This window comes from Zingiber officinale, chromosome 5B (assembly GCF_018446385.1).
Source record: "Zingiber officinale cultivar Zhangliang chromosome 5B, Zo_v1.1, whole genome shotgun sequence".
NCBI lineage: Eukaryota > Viridiplantae > Streptophyta > Magnoliopsida > Zingiberales > Zingiberaceae > Zingiber > Zingiber officinale.
Window position 1 is genome coordinate 62,095,056 of NC_055995.1, and position 18,449 is coordinate 62,113,504.

Genomic DNA, 18,449 nt, shown 5'->3' on the forward strand with positions numbered 1-18,449 from the left:
GATCTACATCAAGTCTTACACTGCGTTATTAAAATAAAATGAATGGTAAAACACTAACAATAAAAAGTTAAATTAACTTTCCAAATGGAACTAATATACTAAAGGTTAAGTGTGCATAAATTATACTCTAAAATCTCACAGTAGGCAACGCAAGACCATCCGCATCTAGGATTAGTTGAGCCAAGCCCGTCCACATAACTTGCCCAAACAAAAAAAAAACAAAAATCATCACCATGTGCGACGACGTATTTCTTAATCGCACCGATGGAATGAAAGCTTTCTTTACTCTGATTGGATAACTTGCAATCAATTTCTGTTTCATCAACTACATAGTTAACTTTACAAGTTCAACTAACAAAAGTATAACACAATACAAGGCCGTAAATAGGCAGAAATTTTACAAGCATGGGTATCAAAATATTTAGTTGAAACCTGCAAATCAGACATGCTAGAAAACAACAAAAAGCGTCATGTAGAATTTATGCTACTCTTCTCAGAATTTTCCGTGAATTGCCTTGAAAAAGATGATGTCCCTTTTGAGTATAGCAAGTCATAATGAGAACTTCTGATTGATTCCTACAGGAATTGGTGAAAAGAATACATGGAAATCAACATTTTCAATCTCAGATTCATTAACTACATTTTTTTTATGCAGTGGGATGACATGAGAAGCTTCTTATGTTCACCCCGCCAAAAAATGTAATCTTCAAAAAGATTAGGCAAGTGATCTTGCTGAGCCACTTATGCGCAAGTGTTTGTAACCTTCAAATGATTACGAAGCTGATCTTAGCTACTTTTATGCCAGTGTTAAGATGTGCAGGGCCATTCATACCCGATTTGTAAGGTTGATACCCCATGCAATTCTTACTATAGCCAAAATTACCTCTGAGAAGACAATTTCTCTTCCGAGCTCAATTTTTCAGCAGCACTAAGTAGTAAATCCATTGACCGAATGGCCTCTATAGACTGCTCACCTCCATTGTGTTGCTGCAATATCCATTCCTCGTATCTTCTCATTCCATCCCTTGCTCTTGCAACATTGCACGGGACACAATACCATTTCCCCGTGGGTATTATTGCACGAGGTGGTTTCATGCAGTAAGTGTGGTAGGCCTCGTCGCAGCCATCGCACAAGACAATCCTGTCATCATCCCTGTCACAGAGGCAAGCTCTGCATAGACAGGATGGGCAATACCAACATGATCGGTTCTCTTGCTGAGCACTAGCAATCTGACTAGTCCTTAAGCATCTTATGTGAAAGAATTTATAAGGGCAGTGAATATGACCACAAACTAAGAACCTCCGGTCTTCGTCCTCACATGCGCCACATATTTTGCACAAGCGTACCACAATATGTTTGGATGGTTCATCTGGATCTGCAGACTCCATACTAGAGACTGAGGTATCTCCGGAATAGGTAACTGTCTTGGTCGGGCTTCCATTCTCATCAAGGTCTTCCGCTATCTCAGGAAATTCAAGCCTATCACATACCACACAGTTCCGGTGAAAGCTTCGTTTCTTATTACCTGTGTAGACTGGATCAGCAGAATTTTTATGGTGCAATCGACAGGCAGCACAGAACCAGCTTCGGGTGGGAATGTCTTTGATAGAGTAGTCAATACAGGAAAAATGGTACATTGCGTTGCAACCATCACATGGGAGGCTGTTATCCCCATTTGCTTCAGCTTCACACTTCTTACAAGTAGAAGTACAATTTCGATTAGACGACTCCATATGATCAGGTTTTGTGGAACAATCTGGTCCAGCAGTTAACTGTTTGACAGCATGTGTTACAACTGAATTCTTCCCTAAAACACTTAGTTGACAAGTCTCCTGCAAAAGAACCATGAAGCTGAAAAACTGCAGAAACAACAATTTCAGAATGCAAATTATACATACATAAATGATTACACCAAGTTAACCAAACGTTATATAACAAACTTACCTCTGGTTTAAACGCAAAAACTACATTTAACTAGTTCTCCACAAATGATTACTAATTTTATGTTCAGTAAATTTGGTTGCAAGGAACAAAATTTAAAAAACACATGGAGGTAAGCATGTAATACAACTTCCCTATCAGGATAACTCAGAGGTGTATATTAACTAAAATTGCATTACTAGATTATGAATCTGGCAGCATATTTGGATTCAAGAAAGTGACAACACTGTCCATCTAACAATCCAATAGTTTGAGAAATAAAAATCAAACAAAATTGAATGTTTACCTCTCTATGACAAGACAAGTTTGAAGCTAAAGTAGTCATTTCTTCACCAAATTTTTGCAGTTTGTTCCACATCTGAGGAATGAGGAACATTGCATATTCAGTATATCAGCAGATCCACATAAAATTTATTTTCACAGACAAAGGTCGGAATTGCTTCGCAGTATTAGCCTACAAGACCTTGGCATAAAATTAAATAAATAAAAACATTTTGTAAGCATCCACATACCAAAATTCATGGGAAGGAAAAATTAACAAGGTTAAATTACTTCTCATCTTAAAAAAGCACACTATCTAGAACACAGGCAAAAACATGCAGGATCTACAGCATATGAATTGCATGAATATTTAAAGTAATAACCTAATTATATGATGGGAGATGTAGATTCAGATAAGTAAGAAAATACTATAAAGTGTATGCAAGTTTACGGTGACACCAGAGCAACTAAAGGAAACCTCATATCCATAAAGCTAAATAATTGATGTTTGGAACAAGTAAAGCAATGACCAGATAGGTTTTTTGTCAAAATATATTACAATGTGAACCAGGTAGATAAAGTATACTCATGGGAAGAAGTTCAGTTGACATTGGAATCATGAGATCAGACAAACTAATCCAACAAAAACAAGCAACATTGCTGGACAGTTGACAGTTAGAGTTAATGATAATGTATCTATGACAGCACATAACAAGTCATGTTAGACATGAGTATAAACCAGCAACCTATCCATTGGCACCAAACAAAACGAGAAGCTGATGCAGCAATGATAAAACTCTAGTAATTAATGAAGAAAGAACCAAGCAACCTTTCAGAAGTCACTAGAGGTTTGACAGGTGTAACCTATCTCACTATTTTGATGCAAATATTCATACTTATTGAACAAATCAAAATAATGCCTCAAAAAAAATTTACAAAAATCAATCTTAATCAGAATTCTATAAGCATACAGGACATTACAAATGGCAAGACAATTCAGACAGGAGCCAAAATAAGAAGCTTAAACAAGTGAGAAACCACAAACAAAAATGTGTACAGTCCATAATTACCTGCTCAACATCCTGGTTAAACAACTCTGGTACCTGTTCATAATCACCACTTTTAAATTTTGAATCAATCAGGCTAAAGTCTAAAAAGGTTTTGGTCATGTTCCCATCAAATATCCCCAAAAGAAAATCACACAGTAGGGCAAACTTTGCTGAAATCAAAATCTCAAGAAAAGCCTTTTCACACTTTCTAGTGTTGGTAACTTCTTTGTGATGGTTAGCTGTTGATTCCATAACTATTTGTTCTTCAGCTGATTTCAAAGAATCAATCTTATGACATTGAAGCTTTACTTTTGAATTCCCTAACTGAATGTCCTGAAGTCCATGAAATATCCAAATTAGAGATTAGGGTACACGCACAAGGAATGAAGAATACACATCAACGAAGTACCTTTAGTTGTTTGCTGTCCATGATAACATCATTTGTCATCAATTTCTGTGGTAGTTGAGAATGACCCAAGGATAATGCATCATGGAGGACATTCCAGACACCTTGACCTGTGGTCAAATAGGATAGCTCAAGCTGACATTCTATTGCACTTTTCCATCGACGACATATTCTGCCATGTCTGTCTGACTGAGAATCAGTATATGTAACAGTCTCAGCAGGGTCAATTATTTGCATCTGCAAAAGAACAAGGTAAGTTAATGTCCAAAGACCACATTGGAATCTGCATACCATCAATTATCTATAAATGTTTGTTATGATGATACAAAATATATTGTAATATTAAATGAATATACAGTTAGTAACATAGAGACATAGTATTTGTAGAAAGAATATCAGGATAAGCACAAATGCAAGCCAAGCACATGAAAATGATGAACTAGCACAGTAACTTGCATTCGAGTATTATACCTCCATTTTAATGGAGCCTCAATAAGATAGTAAACAGTATCTTAAAAACTAAGGGTGCGTTTGGTACGCGTGTTTTCCATTTTCATTTTCTGGAAAACGCGCATTTTCTGAAAAATGGTGTTTGGTTTGAGTTTTTCGTGCTTGTTTTCTAAAAAAATAGCTAGCGTTTTCTAGAAAAACAGAAAATGACAAAAAGTCATTTTCTGTTTTCTAGAAAACAATCATTTTTCAGAAAATGAAAATGAAAAACGCGCATACCAAACGCAGCCTAATTGTGTCATTGTTTGGACAGACAGAAGAGGTAGAAACCATTTTTTCCTTAAAAGCTCTCACAAAGAGTTATGCAAGTCCTAAAATAAAAACATGGGGAGAAGAGGAAGTGCACTAGAAAAGGTGCTTCAAACTCTAGACTTAGCTTCCATAAATTTTATCATATTTTCTCTCACATTATTATAGATTGGAGCTACACCTAGTTATCTCCAATACTTCTCTTAATTTTCTCTTTTCTAATTACATCATTGATTCATCTTAGTACTTTTCATCTGTGTTAGAATAACGTCTTGTCTTGTTTGATAATTGTCCAACAGTTGGATTTATAAAGTATGACAGGCCTTACCACAATCATACAAATTTCAGTTTTCAGCCTGATGGCGGGATGACAATACAAATCTCACAAAAGATCGTCGAGAATAGTTCAACAAGCAATTGAAATGATTGCCACGACCAAAACTCAATAAAAATTTAGCTCCAGAAAATATATACGCAGCAAATAGAACATCAAGAAAAGTCCAGCAGGCATTGGAAATGTCAGGATCAAAATTCAAGTATATGAACATATAACCTGTCTCCCATGATTCTCTCCTAAAAGAGGCATTGCTCATTTGCATTGTCGATCAGGCTCTGACAGAGATGACAAGGAGCCATAAGATGCTAGGTTCTAAGAAACTGAGCTGGCTATTTGCACCATTTCCCCTGAACTGAGCAGTGCACTGGTAGGCCAGGAATCCTATCTTTGATTATTCAAATGGAGTATCTTTACATCTTATATATAATTCATCACATTAAACTTATTTAGCTGGCCACAATTTACCATCATCTAGGAGACCACCTCAAACATGATTGGATCACCTTAAATAACTTTTTAGTTTTTGTCCTTGCTCAGAAACATACCTAGTTAATAGTTTCATAAATTAATCAAACCAGAGACTAGTGGGATCAAACAAAATACGAGGAAATTATCTAGCTAAAAACTAAGAACCAATCATTTGAACAGTTCTCTAAGTGAAAAAATATGAGGAAATTATCTTGCTAAAAATTAAGAACCAATCATTTCAACAATTCCCTAAGTGATCCTGACCAGACCATGTGTATGGAAAAGGAGATAAGAAATGAAGAAATTGGAAAGAAACAAAGTAGAGAAGTGGAAGAAGGCATGAGGAGGCGCAGAATTGAGGGGAATCCAAACAAGCCTGCCACCAGTTAACATCATATGTCACAAAGAATTGAAGATGCACATTTAACAAATGAGAGTGGTGCTGGCTATGACCATTCATTTAGTAGTAATTTGTTCTAGAGATAACAAGGAGAGTAGCAATCTTGACACTAGAAAAGACAGACAGAAGGAAAATGGTAAATGATAAATATGATATCACAGAAGAATCAAAAATAAAAAGAATGATATATAAACAGAAGGACAAGGCTTTTAGGATCAATCATCAAAATTCTATGATTCATGCAGAACCAAGTGGCCTGAATTTGAAACTAAGAAATGTATATTAAGCATGAAAATTATATCACAATAGAAAATTGTTAAAAATGCTCACTGAAGTGGATCCATCAAGAGATTAGGATGCCCAACCAACTTAAGTAGTTAAGAGTGATCAATGTGAGTATGATGAAATCGAGCATCAAAAGATTTCGTCACTCAAACCATGTTTGCCAAACTTATCAATCAATACAAGCTATATTTCACTCATAAAAATTGTGCGATCAATACATATCATATGACTACATTTTTGAGTGACATCTTTCATTTCTTGGATCAACTTTTTAAATGTCACTTGAAAATTTATATCGCTGCCGGTTACTACAATGGGTGACATTGAATTGGTAAACTATTTGCAAGAATACTAAAACTGTTTAAAAGACTGGAAATATATGTGGAAACTAAAACATCAAACAACAAAAATTGTCCATATGTTACAAGATTCTTAATTATTTACAAAAAACAACAAAGGAAGTCCATTGACAAACAAAATTAATGCATCAATATGACATCAAACAATAATTCACAAAACACAGATTTAGTCATTGAAAAACTATTTTACTTTTTACGATTATATTATCAAACTAGCTTCCCAAACTAGTCTCGTATGTCCGCGCATCCATCTAAACATTCTCATCTCTACGACTCATCTACTACTCGTGTGCTCGATTTTCAGTTCTATTTAACATAGCAAGTCTACTCATCGTTTTGTAAAACTTCCCTTTAAACTTTAGAAATATCTTACAATTGATATTTAATGTTCTCCTCCAATTCAAGCATCCTACTTGTATCTCCATCTTTTTACAAAAATGAATTTAAATGCTTAAAGTTCTTAATTACTAGTAACTCGTGATCTCATATTTTAATAATTGTCTTACTACATCTACTAAACTTAAATTTTATTTATTCTATTTTTACTCTACTAAGCCTAAAATATTTTACTTCTAATATTTTTTGTTAAAATTCGAGCTTAGCATTTATTTCTTCACATGTCTCATCAACTAAAACAAATACCATATGCAAACAAAATGTACCATGGTCATCTTGGATGTGTCCAGTAATTAAATTGATGACTAGTGGAAAATGATATATGGTAAAACATGTTAAAACTAGTATGACAACCCGTGATTTACCTACCTGTATCTTGCAATGAGACCGAGGCTACTTGGGGTGAGCGATATCACCTTTTGCTCCAATATCAAAGTTGATTGCGCATGGTTACGAAAACAACCAAACCTTATCTCATTAAATGAGATCGACTATATGGATCCTTTGACATCATTTAGCTATATCATTATCTATATTTCAATAATAAATTTTATCTTATTTTATCATTATTAACCAATTTTTCTTTTCCTCATTCAATGTACGTATTTATCATAATTTCGCATTGTCTAACTAGAATATTTATTAATCGTCTAAGTACATATTCATGTCATCTTAAATATGCCTCCTAGAATTTTCTTTCAATAGATACAACCAACTTTCTCTCTAACATTTTCATTTCTTATCTTATTCATCCTCATATACTTACACATCCACTTAACATCTTAATCTCTGTGACTCTCATCTTCTACTTGTGTGCTCTAGTCATAGCCCAACATTCTACGTCATATAAATATCAGGTTTCAAGGTTTCAAAATCTTAAGTAATGTCAAAGCTTCGATCTTTGATTGGAACTCGTGTCGATAATGGATTAGTGCTGAAAAAGGAAGAAGATGAAACATAGGAAGGAGATATTGTCTAAGTCGAGCATGATTTTAAATCTTATATCATGTCATGTAAAACGATCAGAACATATCATTTCAGTAAATTTTTGAAAATCAATATCACAATATCACCGAGCAATGTTCCTTTCTTTGTTTCATCTCCTCCTTTCAACATATCACTGACACAATTCATCACAACGTCGGCATGATACTGGAATAGTATCTTTTTAGTGAAACTATGACACAACTTGAGATTTTGAATTTTCGTACCTAGTGATATCGAGTTTCAGTGATTTATTGAAATGATATATTTCGACCATTTCGCCTGACATGATACGAGAATTGATCTAACCATCGTTTCATAAAATTTCCTTTTAAATTTTAGAGGTAATTTACAATCACATAGAACACGTGACACTTCACCATTTCAACCACCTTACTTGTATTATATATAAGACATCTTTCAACCGCTCTATCCTTTTATAAAAATAATCCTAATTACTTAGAGTTATACAAATAACTATCATCTCTTATCTTAATATTATTTTATTGCCTCTATTATAATTAAACTCAAATTCTATATATTCTAGTTTTACTCTACTAAACCTAAAACTTTTAATTCTAGTATTTCCTGGCACGATTCGAGTTTAGCATTTACTCTTTTACGTGTCTCATCTATTAAAACAATATCATCTACAAACAATATGCATCATAATAACATATCATGTCTAGTGAGTTCAACCATGATTCATGTAAAAAGATAGGGACTGAGAGTTAATCCTTAATATAACCTTATCTATACAGGAAACACTTCGATCGATCAGCATGAAGTCTTTACTCTTACATAACATCCTCATACATATTTTTAATTATTTGAATATACGCTACATTAACACCCTTTTTTTCTAATTCCTCATCATAAACTTTTTCTAGATCAATAAATATCATATGTAAGCACGGTTCAAAATTTCGTTCCATGCCGAGCGAAACGAATGAAACTTACTGTTTCGCCTGTGCACCAAAATCGGCACCAGACTAGCAACGATTTCGTCGCGTCATCACATGCACGCGAAAGGAGGGATCGTTCGCGCGACAAAAGGAATCATGCGCGCTCGTCGTTGTGCAACAAAAGGAGTGTCACAATTCCATCGCGACTAGTGCCGCTGGAGGAGTCGCGAGACGCCTCCAACGCAATCAGTCCAGGAGCCTCACAGACGCCACCAGAAGAGTCGCGGTACGCCTCCGAAGGCGCAGGAGTCTTGCGACTTCTCCGGTGGCACCGGAGGAATCCCGAGACTCTCCAGTGTCGCCGAACAAGCGTGCCGTGAAGATCGTGAGCATTACTGTTAAAAATTAAATATTTTAATTTAATTAATTCCAATATTTCCTAATTTAAATGTGATATTTCGAAGAGGCTTTTATAAAGCCTAATTAAATTATCCTAATAAAATATAAATATATTTAAAATTAAAAAAATTAAAAAAAATTAAAAAAATTATTTATTAATATTCTAAAATATAATTTTACTGATTTCAATTTTATTTTAAAATTCTAAAAAATTTAAATTCTAATCAATCAATAATATTTTGATATTTTTAATTATTTTATATTTTTTCTGTTTTACTATTTAATTCATATTCTGATTTTTTTTATTATTTAAAATAATAATTAATTTATATAATTAATTCATTTATATAATTATTATACATAATGTAGCATTTTTTAATTAATTTATATACTTATTATAAAAAAATATAGAATCATTTTAAAATTTAGATCTATGAATATTAAGATATTTAGTTTTTTTTTACTTTTAGAATTCTTGTTTCCATATGAAGCATATATTTTTATCTTAGAATGTTCTACTATTCTGCCAAGGAAATATTATATGTCATTTATTAAGAAATTTTGATAAAAGTCTATCAAATTTATGATTCTTAATCAAACACTTATAATCTTATGCACCTCTAATCATTCTAAATTGAGATAGTTGAATTATTATTATTAGAAAATTGTTTCAAATTTAAATAAAAAATACTGAAACTGTATCGACACGGCACGATACGATATCGAAACTGTATCATTCCGGTATAGGACCGAAACCTCGACACGGGTCGAGATTTTAAACATTGTATGCAAGTCTTACTTCTATTCCTGATATTTAATAGTTGTGTAAGAAAATATATAATTTTTATTGTCGACCTTCCCAACATTAATCTAAATTAATTTTCGATCACCACAATTTCCGTCCTTAGGCTTTTTTCTATTACTCTTTTTTCATAGTATTACTCATTAGCTTAATATTATATCTCCTTTGTTTTTATATAGGGAGACTAGAGTACGTACCCTACTTTGATCAATCATTTCTTGCATTTTAATCATCAGGTTGAATAACTTCATAAATCATTCAATACTTTGCTTCCCTAGGCATTTCTATGCACATTAATGCAACCTAATTAATTTAAAGGGTAATTAAACATATGGGTTGGGCTTTAAATTTGTTTAAAAAACTTCAATAAAACGAGAAAAATCGCACCTTAAACGCGTCTTAATCTCTCAAAAGGCACGTGTTTAAACGCGCTTCATTCAAGTATTGTACCTGGGTTTAGGGTTCACTGTAAGGAGCAAATGGTGCACCTTGAGCCTATGCACAGTCGGGTGCGGCTTTTCACAACTATAGATAAAATTAGTAAACCACATATATATATATATATATATATATTAGATAAATACATTATTTGCAAATATAATTTTTATTGTGATAAAAGAAAGATATGTTGACTATGTTGATTAACTTATAGAACATGTTCAATCTTTTGTGAATGGAAACTAATATAAATTTTTTTGTCAATCTCATCTAACATATACAAATCACAATTGACCTTTGATTTTCCATTGTTGTGTGACAACTAGATCTATGATCAATGCTCCTCTACTAATGGTAGGTAATATAAAATGTTCTACAATAGATGTCTTCTTCATGATCATGCAAGATCATGATATCATAGAAAAATAGAAGATACTATAGGCCTCGTGAGAATGAACTCCATATAAATAAAGCCAATCTAATGGCTATCAGTTAATTAATCAAGCACTAGTATGGAACAACTTTGAATCCTTTGGTAGCTCATGATAGTTGATTACTTTTTTTTTGTATGATTGACAAACTTCTAAGAAAATTTTTAAGCATTTGAAAACTTCAACAAAGATAGGATTACATCAAGGATCAGCTCTAAGTCCCTATCTTTTACACTAATTATGAATGAAATCACTGCACACATTCAAAAGACAGTATTGTAGTACATATTATTTGTAGATAATATTATTTTGGTAGATGAGACACGTGAAAAAGTAAATGTTAAACTAGAATCTTAGCGGGAAACACTAAAAGAGAATGATTTTCGGCTTAGTAGAATAAAGACAAAATATATAAAATTTAGTTTAGCAATATTAAACATAATGAGATAATTATTAAGATAGGAAATGACGAGTTGCCCAAAACCGAGAGTATTAAATATTTAGGATCATTTTTACAAAACGATGGAGAGATTGAGAGAGATGTCTTACCTAAAATACAAGCAAAATGGTTGAAATAGAGAACATCAGATATTTTATGTAACCATAAAGTACTTCTAAAACTTAAAGGAATAGAGCCGAATGTTGGACTATGAGTCAAGCACATGAACAAAAGATGAGAGTTACAAAGATGGGGATGTTAAGATGAATGTATGGACATATGAGAATGGAAAAAATAAAAAATGAGAGCATTAAAGAGAAAGTCGAAGTTGCATCTATCGAGGGAAAACTCTGTGAGACACATTTAAGATGGTATAAGTATGTACTTAGAAGTCTAATAAATGTTCCAGTTAGGCGATGTGAAACTATAACAAGCACACATATCAAGTGAAGAAGAGGAAGACCAAAAAAGACTCGATTAGCAACAATAAAACAAGAAAAAATTTATTTAAATATAGATAATAATATAGTATGAGATAAAGCTCAATGGCATAAAAGGATCCATATAGCCGACCCCACCTAGTGGGATACGGCTTGATTGTTGTTGTATTTGATAGCCTCAACATAATAGCTATGAGATGAAATGTCAATCATATAATGCGATACATATCTGTTACACTTGGTTTTTTCTCTAGTTAAGTAGCGTGTTGCCATGCAAGGTCAGCAAGTGGCATGGTTGAAATCTAGTAACAATGCAACATATAAGACAATTTAAAGATAATGGAAAGAAAAAAAAATTAAAGATAATTAAAAGAATTTAGGCTATATTTCTTACAACAAAAGCAGAAAGAAATGGATGGGGAAAGTGTGGGTGGCACAAACATTCCCTTCGCTTCTTTAGGAGAGAGAAGGGAAAGAAACTACTAAGGAGATATTTTTTCCAATTTTAACCAAAATGATTTAACTAAGATTTAAAGGAAAATAACTTATTTTTTTAACTGATCTTAAATTTTATATTGTTAAAAATTTGATTTAGAAAACTTAAGTTTGCCTTTTGTCTTTCTTTACCTCCAAGAGTGAAGTGGGAAAATTCCCTTTTCTTTCCTTACAAGGAAATATAAATGAGAAATAAACGTCTTTATTCTTTCCCTATAAATTCATTTCTCTACTCTCTCTCCCTCGCACATTCTCTCTTTTGTAGGGAGCACAAGCTTAGAGGGAGGGTCGAGATAGATTTATAAGAATTATTAAAATCTGAAATAAGCATATAATATACTAGCCTATACAGCTAGTATAGTAATTGACTATTGCAACATGCGAAACATCAATCAATATAAAACACATACAGCTAAAATAGTATTTACCACCATACTAGGCAATACACACTGTTTATAGATAGCCTAGCCAAAGTTGGGGGTGTGCATGTAGGCCACAATATCCAGTGTTTATACCCTGGTCAAAAGAAGCAGGACAGGTTGCTGACCGCCCAGCCAACCATCCCCACCTTTGTTTTTTACCACTATTCATTCTACCATCCCTATACTGTGTATCAATATTCTTCTAGGTTACCTCCCTAACCTCCTTTTCTCCACTTTCGCCTTTTTGTTTGTGAGGAAGAAATATTAAACCATCTTAAAGCTAGAAATACCCCCCACCAAACCCTCCAGTGTAATATTCCAATTAAAAAAATTTTGTTGTTACTTGTTCGCCTGTCAAATGAAGTACACTGCAATCATAGGAAAAAAATTGCTAAAGATCAGAAATAACATATAATAACCTTGCACAGTCATGTTTTCTATAAAATTTGCTTCCTACAGGACAAAATTTGTGGAAATCATCACCCAAGAAAAACAGATGTAGAGATTTAAAACTAAATAGGCATGAGACAGCGAATTTGAATAGAGGAAAGAGAGAAAGATACTAAATTCATGTTGAAAGCATTACCTTAGTCATCTCAGTCTCAGGCAACTGGGAAGCAACTCCTGAATGCTGATTAGCACTCTTTGATGATTTGGTACCAATATCAGTGATTTTACATTGATCATTTGCTTCCTTGTTGAACATACCAACACTTTCCTCCCGCATGTCCATAAATCTTTTTGTGGAATCCACGCAAACTGCATCAACATTATGAGAATCACTCAGCTCGCTTCCAACAAATCTACAGTTTGGTGTTGACCTCTTCTTCCTACGTTTACTCTTCTCAATCAGATGATTCATTATGGATTTTGAAATGTCAGCAGGAACGTTTGGGCACTTCCTAACATGAGAAGTACCAGCAAGATGATTCTTAAGCCTAGACACCCCACCACCATATCTGATTAAGCCACACCAGTTGCACATCCAGTGAAACCTATTTCCATCAACTATCTCACCATGGTCCCACCCAATATCCCTAGTTCTACCAGAAGGCATTTCCAAAACCTACATATCAACATACAGAATCAATTGGTCTTTAATATAAAAATAAGAAATTAAATCAAAGCATACATATTATTTTATCATATACATAAATTCATTATACAGCATGTTATACCATGAAATGCTTCTACTGAAACCAAAAGGCAAAATATAAATTAGAAATCTCAACTAAAATGAACATTTTACTGAGAAACTAAGAGTTTAGAGAAAATAAAGTATCCAAAGTAAAGAGAAGCATTATCTAAACATAATCCAAACCATAGCTTTAACACCTTAGTCCATACCAACACTGAATCAGTTGTCAATCAAACAGGTATGAGAACAATACTATATATATGAATCAATAATACTAGGATTAGCAACAGTTTACATAATCACATGTTCCCAGGCATCATTATACGAGTTATAAAAGCATAACTAGATTTCCAAAAAATGATAAAGTTTACATAATATAATGATATTTAGATCAGAAACTTCAGAATGCAAAACACCAATCCAATTGTAAACTAACTTACGAATCATTTAGGTCCTAACTTTTCTAATAAACAACTGAAGAATGTTACCCAATTACATGCACACAAAGTGTAACATACTTGAGTGCCTAACATATACCTGAGAGCCCCTTCAAGAAATTGGCATAATAAAGCAGCATGTAAACATTGGATTTTGCAAAACACCAAGCAACTATGATCCTAGAAGAGGATTCAACTAAGGGTATTTAGCACTTGCTTGATGATTTCCATCGTACATGTCATTTATTAAATAGCCAATATGCACTCAGTCTTTTACGTGAAACTCAAAACTTATGCTAATCTTACTTTTAGTTTGCGTATAATTCATTCTCAGTTTATGAACTCTGCTACCTAGTTTTGTCCCATCGAAAGCTTACAATAACTTAATCACAAATTACATTCCAAAACAAACTATACACATAATTACCTAAGGCCTTAAACACTATGAGAATTCTTAGCTGCATTAATATATCCATTTACTAATTAGTGAAATCACAATCATGCAACATGTGCAACTAAATAAGATAGATGAATACTTTAGTTAGGAGGGGCCTCAGAGATCCAGGCATTAATGAATTTTGTCATGTGCAGTCACCAAATTGAGGGAGCATGAAAACTCTACATCGCAATGACAAGCACTTATGGAAATTGAAAATGGACATTCTAACAGGATAGTACTATAACAATTCAGTCAACCTAGGAAAACTTAAAAGTAATAATATATCCAACAATATCATCTTCTATGATAACGGCCCTGACTCTGCAACTACTAATCTCCCAATTCTTGCAACAAGTTTTATCTCTTCACGAATAATAAACCCACCTCTCCAGTATACTTTTCTATGAAAGAAGGCCAGATGAAGATACCAAAGTACATTAAAAACAACGGCATTCTACCAAAAAATACATAAGGCGAAGTGATAAAGACAAAGGACACACAGACACCACGAGACCCAAGAGATCTTTAGAGCTGCCATAATACTCCAGGAATTAATAGTCATCAAGACAAGTAGGTAAAAAACATTTCATCAATGAGCTCAAGAAAAGAAAAAAAAAAGACCGAAGTTACCACCTTAGAAGCATCCGCACTAGACCCGCCACGCATCCGCCTCCGCCTCCGCCTCTTCCTCTTGTAAGTGATCAGCACATCGCTAGGCGATTCTTCCAGCTTCACAGACCCATTACACTTCCCGGGTTCCATCTCCATACGAAGTTAAAACTCCTTACCGAACTAAGGTCCAGCCGAAGACCATCGTGCCGGAAGCCAGATCCAAAGATGCCGCGACAAGCAACCAAAGCGAATCTGAAGGTAAGAGAAACCAAGCGAAAGGATCGAATAGGCGGCCAGGATGAGAAAGATTGCAACTTGGGTGGGTAGGTTAGGTAGGAAGAGGGGTGGAAATGGTGGTGGAAGAGGAAGATTAAGAACCCTAGATTTTTGGGGTTGCGGGGATTTGAATTTGGGACAATGGGGAAGGGGGTGGATATATGCGGGAGTTAATCTATACTCTATGGGAGAACGGGTTGCCGGCCCCACCACAAACTCCTCCCATTAACCGTAAAATAATCAAATTAACTGCTGAGGAAATTTGGTCTGTTATAAAAAAAATTTTTAAAAAAAGTGGGAAATAAAAAAAATATGGGAAATTATTTTTATTAAATTTATATACAATTTATGTATAAAAGATTTATTAAAATAATACTTGCACTTTAGGCCATCCATCCGCCGTCTCATTAATTTAATATTTAAGAATAAATGTATAATTTCGATCGTTGATCTATTCAATTAGGTTGATTCGTTTTCTCCAATAAATTTTTTATAATCTATATATTATGTGACACTAATATGATGATAAAAAGGGAATTATATTTAGGAATTTTATCTCTCGCTTTTGATCGAAGATATGTAATCAATATAAATTATGAGGGCTAGCTTAAAAAAATCTTTAAAAAATATGAGATTTTGATGGTTATTAAATTTTTTACTATTGTCCCCTAAACATTAGGACCTTCAACGAATAATTAGTAGGTATTTGAGGTTTGAGTCCCAGTTGTAATGTCCAATAGAAAATTTTTCATCATGTGAGAAATAGATTTAAGAATATTGATCATTTGGATAAACTTTCATACGTTTTTTTATTTATCGTGATGATTAATAAAAAATTGATGTAAAACTAGATTGATGATTAATCAATTCTAAGAGTTAATACATGTGATATCTAAAAATAAAATAAAATAAAATAAAAAGTGGAAGAAGTTTTATTATTTCATAATAATTTCTCATTTGTGTCCTCCACTTCGGGCTATGGTTTGTTAAGCTTTCAATACGGCTCACAAGTATAACATGCTTGTAGGGGATCGGTGGTCGGTTAGAAGAGAGAGTTGAATAGTTAGGTCATCCCCAACTCGATTTCTTCTCTAGAAGGTTAGTTTGCGCAAGCTGAAATGAAACTAAAACAATGAAAGCAATAAGTAAGAACACAAACGCTAACATGATTCCTTTGCGTGGTTCGGAGATTGCTTGCTCCTACTCCATGGCGTGTCCTTGAGGTGGACAAACCCTTGATCTTTCGATAGATCGGTCCTCAGCAATCTCCGGCTAGATCTTACTCCTTCACGGTGGAGTGCAACCTCTCACAAAGCACTCTTCTTCTTTTATAAGATGGAAATTAAGAGTAGGAAAAAGTGTATGACTTGGAAGCTTTGGACAATGACAAATGAGTGATTCAACAATAATTAATAACCTCCTTCATGCCCCAAAGCTTCTCTTAAATAGGAGAAGATGAGTTGAGCAACAAATCAACTCATCTCGGCACCAGTCGACTAGCACTTTTATCAGTCGACTGATGCTACCATTGGAGATAGCCAACGGCTATTTCGCAGTGCCAATGGTTTGTCAACGGCTACTTATCAGTCGACTGGTAGTCGATTGATCGATGCTAGCTGAGCGAACAGAATGCTTCTGTTCGCTCCCAGTCGATTGCACCAATCGACTACAACTTCCATCAATCGATTGGTTTCGGTTACACACTCACACTCATCCTCTCCGGAGTCGCCCTTGAAGCTCTCTTCCTCGGCCTTCGTCCCTCAGATGCACCTGAACCCACAACTCCTCTCTGTGTCATCCTTCACCTTACCTTGAAGTCCACTTCCTTCAGCTTCACTCCGTTGCTCCTTGTCCGGTAGTCCCTCAGATGCCTTCCCCACCATCCTTCACCAACTCAATGATCCAAGCTCTTGAATGAGCTTCCCAAACTTGGTCGCACCAAGTTTCTCATGTGTTTCACCAAGTCCTGCAAGACTTAAACACATATCAAAACAATATGAAAGTCTAACTTAAACTCTTTAACACACACATTAAATCATGATCGTACCGATCAAACTTAGGTCGATTGCATCAACAATCTTCCCCTTTTTGATGTGTGGCAATATATTTAAGTTAGGCACAAATAATAACTTTAAAAATTACATGTAATATGTAAACATGAAGCATAAAACCCAAGCCCCCCCTTAACATTGCTCTCAACCTTAATTTTCAAGTTTTGCACAAAATAGAGAAATAAAAGTTTCTAACTTAAGTCTTCTCATTTCTCCCCCTTTGACACCATAAAAAAGATTGCATCAAAACAATCATGTATATAATAGTAGCAAATTTGCCCTAATTAAACCTAAGTTCAATATTCGAAAATGCAAGCAAACTGCTAAAAACTACAGTCACCAGTTGACGTCCAATTGTCGCAGTCGACTGGTACACTGCAAATCCGAATTTTAGCTTTTTGAAGTTAATTTCAGAAATGTATAAAAAATTCTAAAAAATTTAAAAATCATAAAATTTTGAAAACATATTTCTTATAATATCCTCTATCAAGGAAAATATATATATTTTCATGAAAAGTCAATGTATTTATGAAATTTTGACCAAAACTCAAAAACCTTGAAAACATGCAATTATGTATCAATTTGAAACCTAGTTTTGCATTCATATACTCCAAACTAGCTATACTATAGTAAATAAAATATAGAATAGTTTTCAAAACATTTAAAATATTCAACTATGATCTATGGACAAGATGTCCATTAATTAAACATTTGATTTTCTCATAGTTGGCTTATGATCACTAAAAATTGATACATTTCATAACTCATCAAAATGTCATAAGTATAAGTGAATTATTTGTATCATCCTATCATCTCACATCTATGTTTAGAAAATAATACAAGTCATTGTGAAATGAAATAAAGGTAACCTCTACTTAGCCCTCTTTATCATGAATTTTATCAAGGCTAAGTGCTCCCCCTTAAGGTTTCAAGTCAACCATTTTTTCAAAGATTTGAATTATGATTTCAATGGTTGACTAACCTAAAATTCTCTAACCCTTGAGGATTGACTTTGGCACCCAATAGAAATTCTTTCTAATTGAATTAACCAAATATTCCTTAGGGATCCATTTTCTATC

The 18,449-nt window shown here is 33.8% G+C and overlaps 1 protein-coding gene across 2 annotated transcripts; it reads right to left on the reverse strand.

Annotated features, from left to right (window-relative positions):
• Window positions 1-288: 288 nt before the first annotated feature.
• Window positions 289-15,456, reverse strand: LOC121984445 (PHD finger protein EHD3-like). Of its 2 annotated transcripts, none has more exons than XM_042537377.1 (6): window positions 15,065-15,456; window positions 13,004-13,483; window positions 3,662-3,895; window positions 3,274-3,585; window positions 2,229-2,300; window positions 289-1,833 (listed from the first exon to the last, which is right to left on the reverse strand). In XM_042537377.1, the coding sequence occupies exons 1-6, from the start codon at window positions 15,197-15,199 to the stop codon at window positions 880-882; spliced, it is 2,187 nt and encodes a 728-aa protein (XP_042393311.1). In that variant the 5' UTR covers window positions 15,200-15,456; the 3' UTR covers window positions 289-879. The 2 variants fall into 2 exon arrangements, with proteins under 2 accessions (XP_042393311.1, XP_042393310.1); XM_042537376.1 differs by having other exon boundaries at window positions 289-1,860.
• Window positions 15,457-18,449: the final 2,993 nt, after the last annotated feature.